Here is a 19,127-nt window from a genome sequence, read left to right as displayed (position 1 = left end):
GGGCAAGTCTATTTTGAAGAAGTACTGTTGATATTTGGCTCTGTTGACTAATGAGTTTGCTGACCACTGGGCTAGGACATAACTACCCCTGAGACTCACATTTACTAAGAAAGTTTTTACTTGAATCATTCTATGTGGTTCCTTTTGGCTTCTGAGTTTGTAAGATTGACCATGCCAAGCCAGGCTCCCTGAGCTTGCTAGGTTTACTATGTGCCATCATTTTTGTTCATACTGGGGACTTACAACTTGTGGGTTCAAGAGAAAATTCAGTGAGTGTTTTATTAAGTCTGGGACCCATTGCTTACGACCTAATGAACACAATGACCCCAGTATTGCTGGTGTGCCTTTATTTGGTCTCCTAGAAGTAGTCACTCTCCAAGCAACAAAGCATTAGGTTCTAAGTGTGGTTGAGGCATTTGTAAGGAAAAAAAAAAAGTCTTTTTCTTTGCTATGGCCTTCCACAATGTATGAGAAGCACCTGCTAATTAAACCCAAAAATGGTTGACTCCTAATTCACACAGCTCCTCTGCTCAAATTGCTGAAGATAAGGTACTTTCAAGGCTAAATTCATACATACCCCTCCTTCTTGCTGTTGTCACACCCCAGAGATAATTTGCAACATGGGCCTCTATTTCAGTGATGGAGAACCTATGACACGCAGCTGTTTCTGAATCAGGATGCAGCTGTCCTTTTGAATTGGGAGGGAGTCCCAAGCTCCAGACTTCTCTGAACGCCGGTTGCGGGAAGTCTCTAGGGACCCAGGACTCATACAGGGAGAAACTGCACTGTCTGGCAGCAGGCAGAACTAGGAACATGAGGGCGGATTTCCCTCAGAGGTGCTTGCAACAATTACCAGGACACTGAGACGCATGGCCCCTTAAGGCAGGGCTGCGGATCAGCCATAGCTGCTTGCTCTGCCCTGTTGATTCCTTGAGACCCCGCCCCACCCAGGCTGCAAAGGCAAAAGCATATGAATGTCCTGGCCCTTTGCAACCTGAAAATTACCTAACAAATTGAAGCTGGGCCAGACAGACCCAGAACTTCCAAGAGAAGGCCAAGGCCCCACAGCAGATTGCATTGCTTCACAGCTGGGCCTCATCTGGGCACCTCCAAACTCCAAAAAAGGAAGGGGAATCTGCAGATCTTTTCGTAGCTCCTGCTGGGTAACCTCAGGCAAAGGCTAAATTAGCATCTCCTTCAGGGGTGGCAAACTTTTTGACTCAAGGGCCACAATGGGTTCTTAAACTGGACTGGAGGGCCGGAACAAAAGCATGGATGGAGTGTTTGTGTGAACTAATATAAATTCAAAGTAAACATCATTACATAAAAGGGTACAGTCTTTTTTTTTTAGTTTTATGCATTTCAAACGGGCCGGATCTGGGCCGTAGTTTGCCCAAGGCTGCCTTAGATCCAAGAGCCAGTGTACCCAGTGGTCAGAGTGGGACCATCCAGATTACAACTCCTCAGATTCATAAGGGACACATCAGAGGGCAGACTCAGTGAGCACCAAAGCCCCACTGAAGCAAGTCTTGCCCCAGAAGGGTGTCTTCAGAACAGAAGTTCTCCCACTGCAGACAAAGATGATTCACAAGGCAAATTGGCCTGGAGGTCAATTCCTCCCAGTGATACCTAAAACAATCAAGGCATAACTACAACAAGACTGTGCACAAAACCCACAAGGGGATGCACCAAGAGTGTCCACCTCAGGTAAGTGGGGAGTCTGAGCCACTGGGCCCTGTAGGACACCTAGCACACAAAACCACTCTACCAACACAGGAAAGCATAAAAAATGCGAAGACAAAGAAACAGGTCTCAAATGATAGAAATGGAGGAGGAAAGTAAACGACTGGATATAGAGTTCAAAATGACATTTATAAGGTTTTTCAAGAATTTTCTGGAAACCGTCGATAAATTTAGTGAGACCCTGGAGGATATAAAAAAGACTAACTAGAAATTAAGCATACACTGACTGAAATAAAGAATAATATACAGAGATCCAACAGCAGACAAGAGGATGACAAGAATCAAGTCAAAGATTTGAAATACGAAGAAACAAAAAATACCCAACCGGAAAAGCAAAATGAAAAAAGAATCCAAAAATATGAAGATAGTGTAAGGAGGCTCTGGGATAACTTCAAGCGTACCAACATCCGAATTATAGGGGTGCCAGAAGAAGAGAGAGGGCAAGATATTGAAAACCTATTTGAAGAAATAATGACAGAAAACTTCCCCTACCTGGTGAAAGAAATAGACTTCCAAGTGTAGGAAGCGCAGAGAACCCCAAACAAAAGGAATTCAAAGAAGACCACACCAAGACACATCATCATTAAAATGCCAAGAGCAAAAGACAAAGAGAACATCTTAAAAGCAGCAAGAGAAAAGAAGTCAGTTACCTACAAGGGAGTACCCATACTACTGTCAGCTGATTTCTCAACAGAAACCATGTAGGCCAGAAGAGAGTGGCTAGAAATATTCAAAGTGATGAATAGCAAGAACCTACAACCAAGATTACTTTATCTAGCAAAGATATCATTCAGAATTGAAGGTCAGATAAAGAGCTTCACGGGTAAGAAAAAGCTACAGAAGTTCATCACCACCAAACCAGCATTATATGAAATGCTGAAAGGTATTCTTTAAGATGAGGAAGAAGAAAAAGGAACTCTTACCATTTGCCACAGCATGGATGGAACTGGAGAGCATTATGCTAAATGAAATAAGCCAGTCAGAGGATAAATACCACATGATCTCACTCACTGGTGGAATATAATGAACAACATAAACTGATGAACAAGGACTGATCCAGAGACGGAGAGGCATTGATTGGACTGTCCGGCCTTGGAGGGAAGGTACGGGAGGGTGGGGGTAGGAGGGAAAGATCCACCAAAGGACTTATGTGCAAGCCTATAATCCTAATCAATGGACACGTACAAAAGGGGGGTGAGGGCAGGAGGGGGGGGTTAGGGGGTAACGTGGGGATAAGGACACATATGTAATATCGTAATCAATAAAAAATATATTATTTTTTTTTAAAAAGAAAGAAATCTAGTGAGACCCTTGATGATATGAAAAAGGACCAACTAGAACAGCCGTGGGCAAACTACTGCCCGTGGGCTGGATCCGGCCCGTTTGAAATGAATAAAACTAAATAAAAATAAAAAAAAAAGACCGTACCCTTTTATGTAATGATGTTTACTTTGAATTTATATTAGTTCACACAAACACTCCATCCATGCTTTTGTTCCGGCCCTCCGGTCCAGTTTAAGAACCCATTGTGGCCCTCGAGTCAAAAAGTTTGCCCACCCCTGAACTAGAAATTAAGCATACACTGACTGAAATAAAGAATATTATACAGAGTTCCAACAACAGACTAGAGGATCTCAAGAATCAAGTCAAAGGTTTGAAGTACGAAGAAGCAAAAAACACCCAACCAGAAAAACAAAAAGAAAAAAGAGCCAAAGCCGGTTTGGCTCAGTGGATAGAGCATCGGACTGCGGACTGAGGGGTCCCAGGTTTGATTCCTGTCGGGGGGCATGTGCCTGGGTTGCGGGCGCATCCCCAATGGGGGATGTGCGGGAGGCAGCCGATCGATGTTTCTCTCTCATCGATGTTTCTAACTCTCTCTCTCCCTTCCTCTCTGTAAAAATCAATAAAATATATTTAAAAAAAGAAAAAAGAATACAAAAATATGAAGATAGTGTAAGGAGCCTCTGGGACAACTTCAAGCGAAACATCATCCGAATTATGGGGTTACCAGAAGAAGAAGAGAGCGCAAGATGTTGAAAACATATTTGAAGAAATAATGACAGAAAACATGCCCTGCCTGGTGAAAGAAATAGACTTACAAGTCCAGGAAGCGCAGAGAACCCCAAACAAAAGGAATCCAAAGAGGACTACACCAAGATACATCATCATTAAAATGCAAAGAGCAAAGACAAAGAGAGAATCTTAAAAGCAGCAAGAGAAAAAAAAGTCAGTTACCTACAAGTGAGTACCCATACGACTGTGAGCTGATTTCTCAACAGTAACTATGCAGGCCAGAAGGGAGTGGCAAGAAATATTCAAAGTGATGAAAAGCAAGAACCTACAACCAAGATTACTTTACCCAGCAAAGCTATCATTGAGAATAAAAGGTCAGATAAAGAGCTTCAGAGATAAGAAAAGGCTAAAGAAGTTTATAACCACCAAACCAGTATTACATGAAATGCTGAAAGGTATCCTTTAAGAAGAGGAAGAAGAAAAAGGTAAAGATACAAATTATGAACAACAAATAGGCATCTATCAACAAGTGAATCTAAAAATCAAGTGAATAAATAATCTGATGAACCAGATAAACTGGTGAATATAATAGAATAAAGGGAATAGAAAGGGAGTGGACTGACTATTCTCGGGGACGAGGGGGGGGGGGGAAGGGGTGTGTAGGAAGATACCGAACAAAAATTGTACACATATGAATGAGGACAGTGGGGTGGGGGGGTAAAGGCAGAGGGTGGGGTGGGAACTGGGTGGAGGGGAGCTATGGGGGGGAAAAAGAGGAACAACTGTAATAATCGGAACAATAAAGATTTAATTAAAAAATAAAATATTTTGATCACTTAAAAAAAAAAGGGGGAGGGGGGGAGACTGGGAGCTTCAGTCCCGGCCAGTCTGAAAAGGGACCTCAGCCCCTCACCCAAACTGGCCAGGAACCCCAGTGGGTACCCGCACCCTGAAGGGGGTGTGACCAGCTGCAAATACCCATCAGCCCCTCACCCAGGCCGGCCAGGTACCCAAGCAGGACACCCACCCAGATCTGGGACACCCTTCAAGGCAAACCAGCCGGCCCCCACCCATGCACCAGGCCTTTATCCTATATTGTAAAAATGTAATATGCAAACTGACCCAAACAGCAGAAAGACTGGTAATGACTGGTCACTCTGACACACACTGACCACCAGGGGGCAGATGCACAATGCTGGAGCTGCCCTCTAGTGGTCAGTAGCTCCCACATAGGGGAGCTCTGCTCAGCCACAAGCCAGGCTGATGACTGCCAGTACAACAGTGGAGGTGGGAGCCTCTGGCAAGTGGACATCCCCCGAGGGCTGCCGGGCTGCCAGAGTGCCATCTTAGGCCCAATCCCCCAGGAAGCAGGCCTAGGCTAGCAGGTGGTCATCCCCCGACGGGTCCCAGACTGCGAGAGGGCACAGGCCGGGCTGAAGGAACCCCCCCCCTCCGCCCAGTGCACAAATTTTTGTGCACATGGCCTCTAGTATAAAATAATTGTCAAAAATATAAATTTTGCCCTAATCGGTTTGGCTCAGTGGATAGAGCGTCATTCTGTGGACTCAAGGGTCCCAGGTTCGATTCTGTTCAAGGGCATGTACCTTGGATGAAGGCACATCCCCAGTAGGGAGTGTGCAGGAGGCAGCCGATCCATGTTTCTCTTTCATTGATGTTTCTAACTCTCTATCCCTCTCCCTTCCTCTGTAAAAAATCAATAAAATATATTTAAAAAAAAACATATATATATATATATAAATTTTTATTTTACTATGGTTGCAAATATCAAGAAATTTCTATATATGACATGGCACTAGAGTTAAGTTAGAGTTTTCAAAATGCCGACATGCTGAGCTCAAAAGGTTCGCCATCACTGCTCTATTTAGTAGAAAGTGTCCTTCCGTCCACCTCTTCTGAACTCTTCATAACTTTGTCTGTAGTCATATTTTATATGCTTGGGAAAAACAGTGATAAGACACCTCCCTATACATCTGCCAGAGTGTCTGCTGGAAATCAAACAAAGTGAAACTTTTAAAGACAGGCCCTGGTATCTACTCAACTTCAGCACAGCTCTAGGCCCCTGCATTTTTTCTCTCTTATCTTAGCCAATGATGAAAAGCAGAACCCAGCCTTTCTTCCTTGCCCTGTATTGACAATCAATACTTGCCTCTTTATTCTCTTGGAAAGGAAAACAAACTTCCTCTCTGCATGGCTTCTTGTAGCTGTAAATTCTTCCACAGCTTGCATCACCTCCCAAACCCTAACAGTGTTCCTTTTTTCTAAGAAGTTCAGTGCATGCAAATGAGGGAAATGACATTGTACAGGCAAAATAATATTTCCTTCTCTTATAAACTAACCAATAGAGTCAAAAGAACACCCAAAATTAAAGAAGTCCTAGGAAAAAGCCTTCATTATCTTGCAAAGAAAGAGACCCGAGTTTGGCAGTCTTAGCTCAATGATGACTTAGGAACTCCAAAAATTCATCACTGGCATCTGATGAATGGGAGTGTGTCCCTAACAATGGCAGCTTTTCTCCAACATTATGTTTACTGGGGCAAACAGGAATTAGTCCTATGTGGGAATTCATGACAGGGAAACAAGGTAGAACTACTAAGGGCTTAGGTATTTCTAAATTACTTCAACAAATGAGACAACAGAGTTAGCATCCCTGGGCACAGAGGGATCGCGATTGATGTCATCTGTAGAGTCCTTATAGGTGGTTCAGGTGAAATACCTTCAGCAACAGAAATATGCAGTAACATACACAAGGAAACACTCCTATGTTGGAAAGTGTAATATAAATACATATGGTCCAAGAGAAATACTAACAAACAGAACAATAAAAACAGTTGGGGGATACTACATAATGGAGGTGATTAAAAAGTATGAGATGTAATTCAAACTGAGACTTCACATATTTTCTTACACAATTGTTAAATCCTGAGAAACGACATTTCCCACACATCCAAAAAAAATTTTACATTTCAACAAATATGTCTAGAGATATCTCACATCAATTACACTCATAACGGTTTCCTCCAGTGTGAACACATTGATGATATTGAAGACTATTGCTAGTTGTAAAAGATTTCCCACATTCACTCCATTTATAAGATTTCCCTCCTCAATGAAATCTCCGATTACCAGGATGGTGAGTGGTAGTGGTAAAAGAATTTCCACATTCACTGCATTCATAAGGTTTTTCTCCAGTGTGAAACCTCTGATGACTACGAAGGTTAGAGTTATTGGTAAAAATTTTACCACATTCACTGCATTGATAAGGCTTTTCTCCTGTATGAACTCTCTTATGATGATAAACATGAGTTAGTTGTAAAAGATTTTCCACACGCACTGCATTTATAAGTCCTTTCTCTAGTATGAACTCTGTGATGATTATGAAGGATTGAGTTACTTGTAAAAGATTTTCCATATTCACTGGAAAATCTTTCCAGTGAAAGATTTTATAAGGCCATTCTTCAGTGAGAACACTCCAATGTAATGAAGTTCAGTCCTAGTTTTAAAAGACTTCTAACATTCACTGCATTGATAAGGCTTTTCCCCCTGTGTAAACGCTCTGATGATATTGAAGACCACTGAGACTTTTAAAATATTTTCCACATTCACATTTATAAAGATTTTCCCCAGTATGAAATCTCTGAGGACAATGAAGTTCAGAGATAATGAAAAGACTTCCCACATTCATTGCAGAGATAAGGTCTTTCTCCAGTGTGCAATCACTGATGATATTGCAGACCATTGCTACTTTTAAGAGATTTTCCACATTCACTGCATTTATAAGGCTTTTCTCCTGCATGTACTCTCAAATGGCAATGAAGTTCAGAGCTAGTGATAAAAGTCTTCCCACATTAACTACAGAGATGAGGTCTTTCTGGAGCATGCACTCTCTGATGACATTGCAGACCACTGCTAAATTTAAAAGATTTCCCACATTCCCTGCATTTATAAGGCTCTTCTCCAGTGTGAATTTTCTGATGATATTGTAGTGTAGCCCTAGCAGTAAAAGATTTTCCACAGTCACTGCATTTATAAGGTTTTTCTCCAGTGTGAACTCTCTGATGATATTGGAGACCACTAGGACCTCTAAAAGTTTTTCCACATTGCCTGCACTGATAAGGCTTTTCTCCTGTGTGAATTATCTGATGCCTATGAAGGCCAGAGTTAGCTGCAAAAGATTTTCCACATTCATTGCATTTATAAGGTTTCTCTCCAGTGTGAAATCTCTTATGATATAGGAGACCACTGGGAGCTGTAAACGTTTTTCCACATTCAATGCATTGATAAGGCTTTTCTCCTTTATGAACTCTCTCATGATATTGGAGACCACTGAAACTTGTAAAAGATTTCCCACATTCACTGCATTGATAAGGCTTTTCACCAGTGTGAACTCTCCGATGTCTACGAAGGCAGGTGCGTCTGGTAAAAGCTTTCTCACACTTGTTGCATTTATAAGGCTTTTCTCCAGTATGAACTCTCTGATGTATGCGAAGGAGGGCCTTAGTGTTAAAAGATTTCCCACATTCACTGCATTGATAAGGCTTTTCACCAGTGTGAACTCTCAGATGTCTACAAAGGCAGGTGCGGTTCGTAAAAGCTTTTTCACACTCGTTGCATTTATAAGGCTTTTCTCCAGTATGAACTCTCTGATGTATGCGAAGGAGGGCCTTAGTGTTAAAAGATTTCCCACATTCACTGCATTGATAAGGCTTTTCTCCGGTGTGAACTCTCTGATGTCTACGAAGGCAGGTGCGGCTGGTAAAAGCTTTCTCACACTCGTTGCACTTATAAGGCTTTTCTCCAGTATGAACTCTCTGATGTATGCGAAGGAGGGCCTTAGTGTTAAAAGATTTTCCACATTCACTGCATTTATAAGGCTTTTCTCCGGTGTGAACACTCTGATGAATATGAAGGTTGGTCTTACTGGTAAAAGATTTCCCACATTCACTGCATTTATGCTTTTCTCCAGTGTGAACTTTCTGATGACACTGGAGACCACTGATACTTGTAAAAGTTTTCCCATATTCCCTGCCTTTACAAGGTTCTTCTCCAATATGAATTCTCTGATGATATTGTAGTGTAGCCCTAGCAGTAAATGATTTTCCACAGTCACTGCATTTATAAGGTTTTTCTCCAGTGTGAACTCTCTGATGATATTGGAGACCACTGGGACCTCTAAAAGTTTTTCCACATTGCCTACATTCATAAGGCTTTTCTCCTGTGTGAATTCTCTGATGTCTATGAAGGCCAGAGTTAGCTGTAAAAGATTTTCCACATTCATTGCATTTATAAGGTTTCTCTCCAGTGTGAAATCTCTTATGATATTGGAGACCACTGGAACCTGTAAAAGTTTTTCCACATTCAATGCATTGATAAGGCTTTTCTCCTTTGTGAAGTCTCTCATGATATTGGAGACCACTGAGACCTGAAAAAGTTTTTCCACATGCAATGCATTGATAAGGCTTTTCACCAGTGTGAACTCTCTGATGTCTACGAAGGCATTTGTTGCTGGTAAAATCTTTCTCACACTCACTACACTTATAAGGCTTTTCTCCTGTATGAACTCTCTGATGATTATGTAGGTGGGTGTTATTTGTATAAGTTTTCCCACAGTCACTGCATTGATAAGGCTTTTCTCCTTTGTGAACTCTCTGATGATATTGGAGACCAGTGCTCCTTGTAAAAGACTTTCCACATTCATTGCATTTATAAGGATTTTCTCCTGTATGAACTCTCCAATGATAATGAAGGTGAGAGTTACTTGTAAAAGATTTCCCACATTCAGAGCACACAAAACATCGACTTCTAACACCCTTTTCCTGAATAAACATGTTGTTGCAACTAATGTCTTTCTTACATTCTTTTCTGGCGTAACAATTTTTTCTCCTTTGAAACATCATCCCACGGGTTGAACAAGCATTTGGACTGTCCCTGGTCTGAGTAGCCTTTAGGTGGAGATGTCCTGATTCGGTAAGGACACCCTGCCTAACCTCCCCGTATGTGATATGATTCTGGGATACATTTAAATTGCAGCTGTTTATAAGTGAGATCCTGTCCACACCTATAATCAAAGTGTTCTCTTTCATTTGCTGCTGGTGAAATTTTACACTGAAGTAAAACCGTTTTGCACATGCCCCACACCTCAACAGTATCTGTCCGTAATGTGATCCCTGCAGCTCCATCTCTTTGAAAATATTTCCCAAGACTAGCCCACAACTCTCACAGGGGTGGCTCTTCTGGGAAGACAAGGCTACCTTGGGATTCCTTAACTGTGACAATCCTACAGAAATCTTCTGCTCGGTTGGTGTCTCCACATTCTCTGCTCCACAGCAGCAACCTGTATAAAAGGAAATGCTGGTGAGGTACATGTTGACCTTATGAAAGCAGAGTACCTTCAGCACAAATGTTTCTCTGTCATAACGAGGCATGATTGCATAGAAAGATTTTCAAGATGAGTGAGTTAGACAGTGAGGAAATTGCTATTATAAATAACCTGGCCCCAAAAGTCAGTCGATGATGGAAATCTCACCAAGAGAGGAACAGAAGCACAGGAGTAGATACAAAGAAGAGAGGATGGCTCTACCCCTTGTTTTTGCACATATGTCTTCCTTTAGGACCTTACATTCTGACCATGTCAGTCTGTGTGGAATAATTTCAAGCTCCTCAAAGCCATAAAAATTAATTGTATTAGATCACAGGAAATACAACTTCAATATAATAACACGTGTGCTCTCCAAGGTGCTGCAGGCATAGAACAATGTTGGCTAGCAGTAAAGAGAGACCTGTGAAAGAGGCAGAGGTGCAAAGTCCAGAGAGGTTAAGGTTATCCATGAGCTGGGAATCTAAGTAGAAATGATCAAAATTAGAACTGAATAGTTGGCAAAGTATCAACAATAAGCACAAAGAAGAGTAACTGTGTGAGAAATGGTCAACTCTAACAAAACACTGGGTTTCTAGCTATGAATATTAACAAGGCCTGGCATGAATTTCTCCCCAATAACCCTTCCACCAAGAAAGACCCTCGCAGGGTCCACTGTGTCATTCATAAAGTCATGTTTCTCCTGTGATGCACAAATGATTCTTCTGCATTAGATGCACTGCTTGGGATAAATGATGTAAAGAACAAGGAGGGACTATACTGTGGTAGTACAACGAAGGACAAATGAGATCACAGTCAAAAGAAAAATGTACTATTGGCTTTTGGCTCTTATGAGGCTCAGGTGCAACTTTCTTCGGTCGTCCCGAATCCGGGTTCATCCGACACCAGCTGCCTCCGCCATGCCGCCGAAGTTCGACCCAAACGAAATCAAAGTCGTCTACCTGCGGTGCACCGGTGGGGAAGTGGGCGCGACGTTGGCCCTGGCCCCCAAGATCGGCCCCCTGGGCCTGTCTCCAAAAAAGGTTGGTGATGACATCGCCAAAGCAACCGGTGATTGGAAGGGTCTGCGGATTACAGTGAAACTGACCATTCAGAACAGACAGGCCCAGATCGAAGTAGTGCCTTCTGCCTCTGCCCTGATCATCAAAGCCCTCAAAGAACCGCCCAAGAGACAGAAAGAAGCAAAAAAAAAACATTAAGCACAGGGGAAATATCACTTTTGATGAGACTGTCAGCATTGCCCGACAGATGCGTCACCGATCTTTAGCTAGAGAACACTCTGGAACCATTAAAGAGATCCTGGGGACTGCCCAGTGTGTGGGGTGCAATGTTGATGGTCGCCACCCTCATGACATCATAGACGATATCAACAGTGGTGCAGTGGAATGTCCGGCTAGTTAAGAACTACAAAGGAAAATGTTTCAATTAAAGATCATTTGACAAGCAAAAAAAAAAAAAAGAAAAATGTGAGTGACATCAGCAAGATGGCAGGATCAGAGATATGAGCTTCTACCCCCATCCCAGTGAACGTAGACAGCTTGCCATGAACATAAACCCCATAGGAAATGAAGACAAAAGTATTACAGAAACAAATAAAGGAGAACTGTACAGAAAGAATGACTGGAAAGACTGGGTGAACAACTATATTTGAAGATACCTACAGTCAAAAACAAGGGTCAGAGTTACCTCCAAAAGCCACTGTGCTTCTCCTATCATTGACCCTAGTGGCCTGTTCTACAACAAAATGTGGGTTCCATATCCAGTAAGCTTTTGTAGAGAAGGTAGCCAATTGATGTTTCTCTCTCACTCTGATGTTTTTCTCTCTCTCTCTCTATCTGAAAGCAATAATAAATAAATAACAATTTGAAGGTAACCAAACCCAAAACTGAACTCAAAACAATATAGTGACAAAGTAAATAAAAAGAAAACCTGCCTAACCGGTTTGGCTCAGTGGATAGAGCGTCGGCCTGCGGACTCAGGGGTCCCAGGTTCGATTCCGGTCAAGGGCATGTACCTTGGTTGCAGGCACATCCCCACTGGGGGGCGTGCAGGAGGCAGCTGATCGATCTCTCATCGATGTTTCTGGATCTCTATCCCTCTCCCTTCTTCCCTGTAAAAAATCAATAAAATATATTTTAAAAAAAAATGAAAACCTATAGCCCAGCCGGATGTCGCTCAGTGGTAGAGCGTCGACCTAGAAACCAAAAGGTCACCGGTTTGATTCCAGGTAAGGGCATATGCCCAAGTTGTGGGCTTGATCCCCAGTGGGGGACGTGCAGGAGGCAGCCAATCCATGATTCTCTCTCATCATTGATGTTTCTATCTCTCTCCCACTCCCTTCCTCTCTGAAATTAATAAAAATATTTTTTAAAAAGACAACTTATAAAAATCATGAATAAAATTCAGAAAATACAATTCTAAGAGGAAATTTTATGAGGAAAAAGGCCTACATTATAAAAAAAAGATCTCAAAAAACCTAACCTTCCATCTCGGGAATCTATAAACAAAACAAGAAAGTAAACCAAAAGGGGGGAAAGGAATGACGAAGAAATATTTGATCAAGCATCGATAAAGGGAGGTAGACAAATAAATACCTAACAGGGACGTTGGTCAAATACAAAAAATTGGTACACCTTGATCTTAGACTAAAGGAAAAAAAAAACAAGCCCTCAACAAAAATGGAAAAAAAAAAAAAGAAATGGGAACCTTAAGAGGGTTACACCTTGACACAATGGAAACCACAAGCAAACCGATTTCCTCTTTGACCTTCCAGAAAGTTTGCGGGGGGGGGGGGGGGGGGGCGGGTCGGATGAAGACATATATGAGGAGAAACTGCACTGACTGGCATCGGGGCAGGAACTAAGGGGTGGCTTTCTCCCAGACAAAGAGGCTCAAAGAGGTCATTATACCTACGTTGGGACATCCCAGATCGCAAGTCTGATTGACAACCATTTCAGTTTGCTTCACCGTGGGGATTCCTTGAGACCTCACTTTATCCCGTTTAAAACCCCACCCAAGCTATGTGCAGCACCTTTTCTATATGAGTGGCCTGTCTTGTTGGGCTAAATCCTGTCAAAAAAGTCGCAGTTGGGTCTGGGAGCCCCAAACCTATCAACAAAAGGCCCAAGATGGGGCAGCAGCACTAGCCTCCCATAATTCAAGGCTGGGCCTCATCAGGGCATTTCCAAACCCGATAAAAAGAGGAGAATCTACAAATCTCTCTGTAGATCCAGCTGGGTGTCTTCAGGCCATGGCTGATTTTACACCTCCCTGGAAAACCAAGAGCCAGTGTATCCAGTGGTCAGTGTCATACCATAGCAGCTTACAAGTCTTTTTAAAAAATATATATTTCTATTGATTTTTTACATTGAGGGAGAGGGATAGAGAGTTAGAAACATCGATAAAAGAGAAACATCGACAAGCTGCCTCCTGCACACCTCCTACTGAGGATGTGCTCGCAACCAAGGTATATGCCCTTGACCGGAATCGAACCTGGGACCCTGCAGTCCTCAGGCGCACACTCCATCCACCAAGCCAAACAGGTTTTGGCCACCTTACAACTCTTAACAACAATAAGCCACACACTCAAGGGGCAGATTCACTGAGCACCAAAGCCCCACTGAAGCAAATCCTGTACCATAGGGGTGTCTTCTTCACAGCAGCTCGCCTGCTGTAGTCGAAGTGACCCCTACCGACACTAAAATCCTCAACATTATTCCAGCAAATCAGATCCAGCATTTCATTAGAAAGATATACCATGACCAAGTGGGATTTAATTTGTAAATGAAAGGATGGTACTGTATTGCAAACGAATAAATATGATACATCATAAAAACAAAATGAGAGCCCTGACCAGTTTGGCTCAGTAGATAGATCATCGGCCTGCAGACTGAAGGGTCCCAGGTTCGATTCCAGTTGAGAGCATGTACCTTGGTTGCATGCACATGCAAATGCCCAGTTGATGGTGTGCAGGAGGCAGCTGATCGCTGTTTCTCTCTCATCGATGTTTCTAACTCTCTCTATCCCTCTGCCTTCCTCTCTGTAAAAAAAAAATCAATAAAATATATTTTAAGCCCTAACCGGTTTGGCTCAGTGGATAGAGCATCGGGCTGCGGACTCAAGGGTCTCAGGTTTGATTCCGGTCAAGGGCATGTACCTTGGTAGCGGGCACATATCCATTAGGCTGTGTGCAGAAGGCAGCTGATGCTGTTTCCCTCTCATCGATGTTTCTGACTCTCTCTATCCCACTGCCTTCCTCTCTGTAAAAAAATCAATAAAATATATTTTACCCGTAACCAGTTTGGCTCAGTGGATAGAGTGTCGGCCTGCAGACTGAAAGGTCCCAGGTTTGATTCCGGTCAAGGGCATGTACCTTGGTTGTGGGCACATCTCCAGTAGGAGGTGTGCAGGAGGCAGCTGATCAATATTTCTAACTCTCTATCCATCTTCCTTCCTCTCTGTAAAAAATCAATAAAATATTATAATATAAATAAATAAAATATATTTTAAAAAGTAAAATATATTTTTAAAGAAACAAAAAAAATAAAATGAGAGACAAAAATCAAAATCATTTTAATTGATGCAGAAAAAGAATTTGACAAAATCCAACACCCTTTCTTGAGAAAAACTCTCAGCAAAGTGACAGTAAAGGGATCATACCTCTACATAATAAAAGCCTTATGTGACAAACCTACAGCCAGTATCACACTCAATGGGCAAAAACTAAAACCACTTTCCCAAAGAACAGGAACAAGGGAGGGATGCCCACTTGCAACACTCCTGTTCGATATAAAACTGGAAGTGCTAGCCATAGCGATCAGACAAAAAGAAGAAATGAAAGGCATCCAAATTGGAAAAGAAGAAGTAAAACTGTCATTATTAGCAGATGATATAATATTGTATATGGAACACTCAAAAATCTCTGTCAAAAACTACTAAATGTAATAAATGCATTCAGCAATGTAGCAGGATACAAAATTAACACCTCGAAATCTATGCCTTTCTTATACACCAATAATCACCTCACAGAAAGAGAAACAAACAATCCTACCTACCACTGCAATAAAAATATTAGGATACCTAGGAGTAGACTTAGGTAAGGAGGTCAAAGACCTGTACTCATAAAACTACAAGAAGTTGAAAAAAGAGATAGAAGAAGATATAAACAAATAAAAGAATATACAGTGTTCATGGATTGGTAGAATCAACATCATAAAAATGCCCATACTACTCAATCAAATCTATAGATTCAACGGAATACCCATTAAGATGCGAAGGGCTGCCGAAACCAGTTTGGCTCAGTGGATAGAGCGTCGGCCTGCGGACTGGAGGGTCCCAGGTTCGATTCTGGTCACGGGCATGTGCCTGGGTTGCGGGCACATCCCCAGTAGGAGATGTGCAGGGGGCGGCTGATCGATGTTTCTCTCTCATCGATGTTTCTGACTCTCTATCTCTCTCCCTTCCTCTCTGTAAAAAAAATCTATAAAATATATTAAAAAAAAAAAAAGATGTGAAGGGCATATTTCACAGAACTAAAATAAACTCTTCAAAAATTCATATGGAATTAAAAAAAAAAACCGAATAGGCACAGCAATCTTCAGAAAGAAGAACAAAGTTGGAGGAATTACAAAATCAGATACCAAGCAATAGCACAAAAACGCCTGGTTCTCGCACAACAGCAGACACATAGAAGAATGCAACAGAACCAAAAACGCAAAAATAGACCCAAGCCCTTAAACTCAATATTTGACAAAGGAGGGAAATAGCATACCATGGAGTCAAGACAGTCCCTTCAATAAATGGTGTTGGGAAAACTGGACAGATACATGCATAAAATGGAACTAGACCACCAACTTATACGATACACAAAAATAGACTAAAAATGGGAAAAGGACTTAACCGTAAGAGGGGAAACCATAACATTTCAGAAGGATCTACAGGCAGCAAAATATCAGACATATGTCTGAGCAATATCTTTACAAGTACAGCTCTGAGGGCAATGGAAAGGAAGAAAAAAAAATGGCACTACCTCAAAATATAAAGCTTCTGCACAGCAAATGAAACGATTAAAAAAAAAAAAAAAAAAAAAAAAAAAAAAAACCAAGAACACCCACTGCATGGGAGCACACATTTGCCAATGTTATCTCTGGTAAGGGTTTATTTAATCTCCAAAATTTAAAGGGAAATCATACATCTTCACAAAAAAAAGATAAACGATCCAATCAAAAAATGAGCAAAATACTTGAATAGACACTTTTCTAAACTGGACATACAGAGGGCCAAAAGACAGATGAAAACATGCCTAAAGTCACTAATTATCTGAGAAACGCAAATCAAAACAACAATGAGATATCATCTCACACCTGTCAGGATACCTATCATCAACTAACGGACAAACGACAAGTCCTGGTGAGGATGTGGACGAAAGGGACCCTTGTGCACGACTGGTGGAAATGCAGACTGATGCAGACACTAAGCAACTGCCCAACCATCCAACCGATAGGTATGATGCGCACTGACCACCAGGGAGCAGACGCTCAAAGCACATGCATGGAAACATGGAACAGACTGATGAATGTCAGAGGGAAGAGGGGAGAGGGGAGAGCAGTTAGAGATTAACCAAAGATCTTATATGCATACTTGAGGCCCAATGCACAGATTCGTTCACTGGTGGGGTCCCTCGGTCTGGCCTGTGGGGATTGGGCCAAAATCGGCAGTCCAACAACCCCAATGGGTCCCGGATTGCAGATTGCTAGAGGGCTTAGGACAGCCCAACCAACCTCACCAGTGCATGAATGCATCCACCAGGCTTCTAGTTAATACATAAAATATACAAGATAATCAAAAGAATCTTTAACCAAAAAATACAGTTAATAAGCAGGATAAGATGTACAAACAATTGTTCAGAAAATATATATATGACCAATAGGAATATAGAAAATTCTTTTCTCAGTAAGCAAGGTAGAATCCCTTAGGCTTTCTGTAACACTACCAACCAGAAGTCCTTTCCTGTGCACTTAGAAGACCAGGGAGCATTGGGACTTCAAGAATAGAAGGGAGAAGTGGAAACAGACCAACCCTCCTCAGGACAGGAACTACACAGGAAACTAGAAAATCAAGCAGTACCACAGTCTACATGGGAGGACAGAGCACACCCTGAGGAATGGGGCCTGGGAAATCAAAAAGCCAAGTCCAGGTCACTGGTGACAGTGAGGGTCTTACCCAGACAGGATATAAGTTCAAAGTTCTCCAGCATCACATTCAGGTACAGCTGTCTCTGACCCTCATCAAGGAGGCTCCATTCCTCCCTGGAGAAGTACAGGGCAATGTCCTCAAAGGTCACGCCAACCTGTCAGAATGGAGACAATTGTAAGCAGACCTGCCTTTCTGAGAACCAGTAATCCTACTCCTTACACACCTTCCCCCCTCAACCTCCTCCAGGGCCCCTGGTTACTGTGGACACCAGGCCCTAATGCCAGTGCAGGCTGCTCTCTCATCACAATCCCATTCGTCACTGTGATGGCCCTCAGCAGAGCAGCTGGGTTGGGTGGGAAGGATTGGGGGAGGGGAGGGTAGAGGGCAATGCCATTTAAGGTCTGGGCGATGCCTGCAGGGCCCCAGCCTTGCAGCCAAGCAACACCACTGCAGTCTCCTAGATCCTGCCCCCAAGACAAAGCCAAGCGCGGGTTTATGCTTCACCTTTAAGTCCCCACACCAGGTCCCAGGACCATCAGCTCACAGTTCCTCCAGATGTGCACACCACTGGGTAATGTTCATCCCCTTCCCATGTTCAGACCCCAGGTTCACTCCCTCAGCTCTGCCCCCTTCCTGCTCCAATGCCACTGGATCTCCCTAGACTCACCCATGAACTTGGCGTATGGCGTGTAGAGAGCTTGTAGTCCAGCCGGATCCAGGACCACCCCAGACCCCTGATGGACCCACAGCCGGGAAAGCCCCGAATGAGCCGGTGACGTCCTCCCTGCAGTCTCTGATCTTTCCGTCAATACTCACAGCCACATCCTCAGGGGCCTTCAGATGCAAGTCACCCCCGTCCTCTCTGCCCTGCACTTGCTGTGTCCTCAGAAGCCACAACACTCCTCTCTCCCCTCCACCTTCCTCACGGTCCTCCACGCGGGACTGAGCTGCAGGACGGGACAGGCGCCCTCCCCAGGCTGTGGTGTCTGTGTGAGGAGGCGGTGAGGGCCTGGGGGACACACTCACCTCAGCCCGTCTCCTCGGCGGGGGCGCCGCCATTGCCCTCTGTGGGCTGAGCCGGGCGGGAGCAGAAGCTGCTGCAGGAATGGCGGTCCCTGTCCCGGCCCTGGCGTGGGTCCGGGTGGTGACTCCGAGCTTCAATTCCACGTGGGAGCTGTGAACGCCACTGGCGGCTCCCACCATTGGCTGTGAGGCGGGGAACACCGCTCTCCGGCCTTCTCCGTGGGTCTATCGACTAGGAAAACCTCACCGCCGGAGACAAACACCTGAGAAGACAAAAATCCCGCCACATGGACTCCTGCTCCCGCCCTACAGAAGCGGCCAAACGGAAATGCCTTTTCTGAGCCTCCATTGGCTCAGCCTGGTGGCATTCCTTGCATGGACTTCTGGGTAATGTAGTTTATGCGCTCAAAAGCCAAGATTCCCTATTTCTCAGTTGACTCCAGGACTGGATTTAGGATCAAATAGCCCAAGATCACACCAAGTACACTAAGTGTCCTGTAGCGCCATCAGTGGAGGTGATGTCTGGGGCAACTTTGGTTCTCGTGCACATGTGTGGCTGGTTTTGCATATCTTTCTTCAGGACCTGCTCTTTCAGAATGGCAGGCATTGTTTCTTCAGGCATGACCTTTGGCATGTGTCTCCTTCAGGTCAAATGTAGCTTGCAGAGGTTGCTCAAGTCTCAATGGGTCTATCCTGCCTCCGTGGAATCCATTATACAAAGCTAATGTCAAATAACAGACAATCATACTGAGGAGGAAAC

The 19,127-nt window shown here is 43.3% G+C and overlaps 1 protein-coding gene and 1 pseudogene across 1 annotated transcript; one reads left to right on the top strand and one right to left on the bottom strand.

The window, feature by feature from the left end:
* Window positions 1-7,569: 7,569 nt before the first annotated feature.
* Window positions 7,570-18,547, bottom strand: LOC111823162 (zinc finger protein 345-like). Its single transcript, XM_023743748.1, has 6 exons — window positions 18,371-18,547; window positions 17,372-17,498; window positions 9,603-10,108; window positions 8,968-9,353; window positions 8,380-8,718; window positions 7,570-8,298 (listed from the first exon to the last, which is right to left on the bottom strand). Exons 1-6 carry the CDS (start codon window positions 18,545-18,547, stop codon window positions 7,623-7,625), a joined length of 2,211 nt encoding a protein of 736 aa, XP_023599516.1. The 3' UTR covers window positions 7,570-7,622.
* Window positions 10,981-11,609, top strand: LOC106699463 (annotated as a pseudogene).
* Window positions 18,548-19,127: the final 580 nt, after the last annotated feature.

This window comes from Myotis lucifugus, unplaced genomic scaffold (assembly GCF_000147115.1).
Source record: "Myotis lucifugus unplaced genomic scaffold, Myoluc2.0 scaffold_412, whole genome shotgun sequence".
Taxonomy (NCBI): Eukaryota; Metazoa; Chordata; class Mammalia; order Chiroptera; family Vespertilionidae; genus Myotis; species Myotis lucifugus.
Note: the sequence above shows the minus strand (reverse complement) of the source record. Positions and strands in the feature narration are given on the sequence as shown.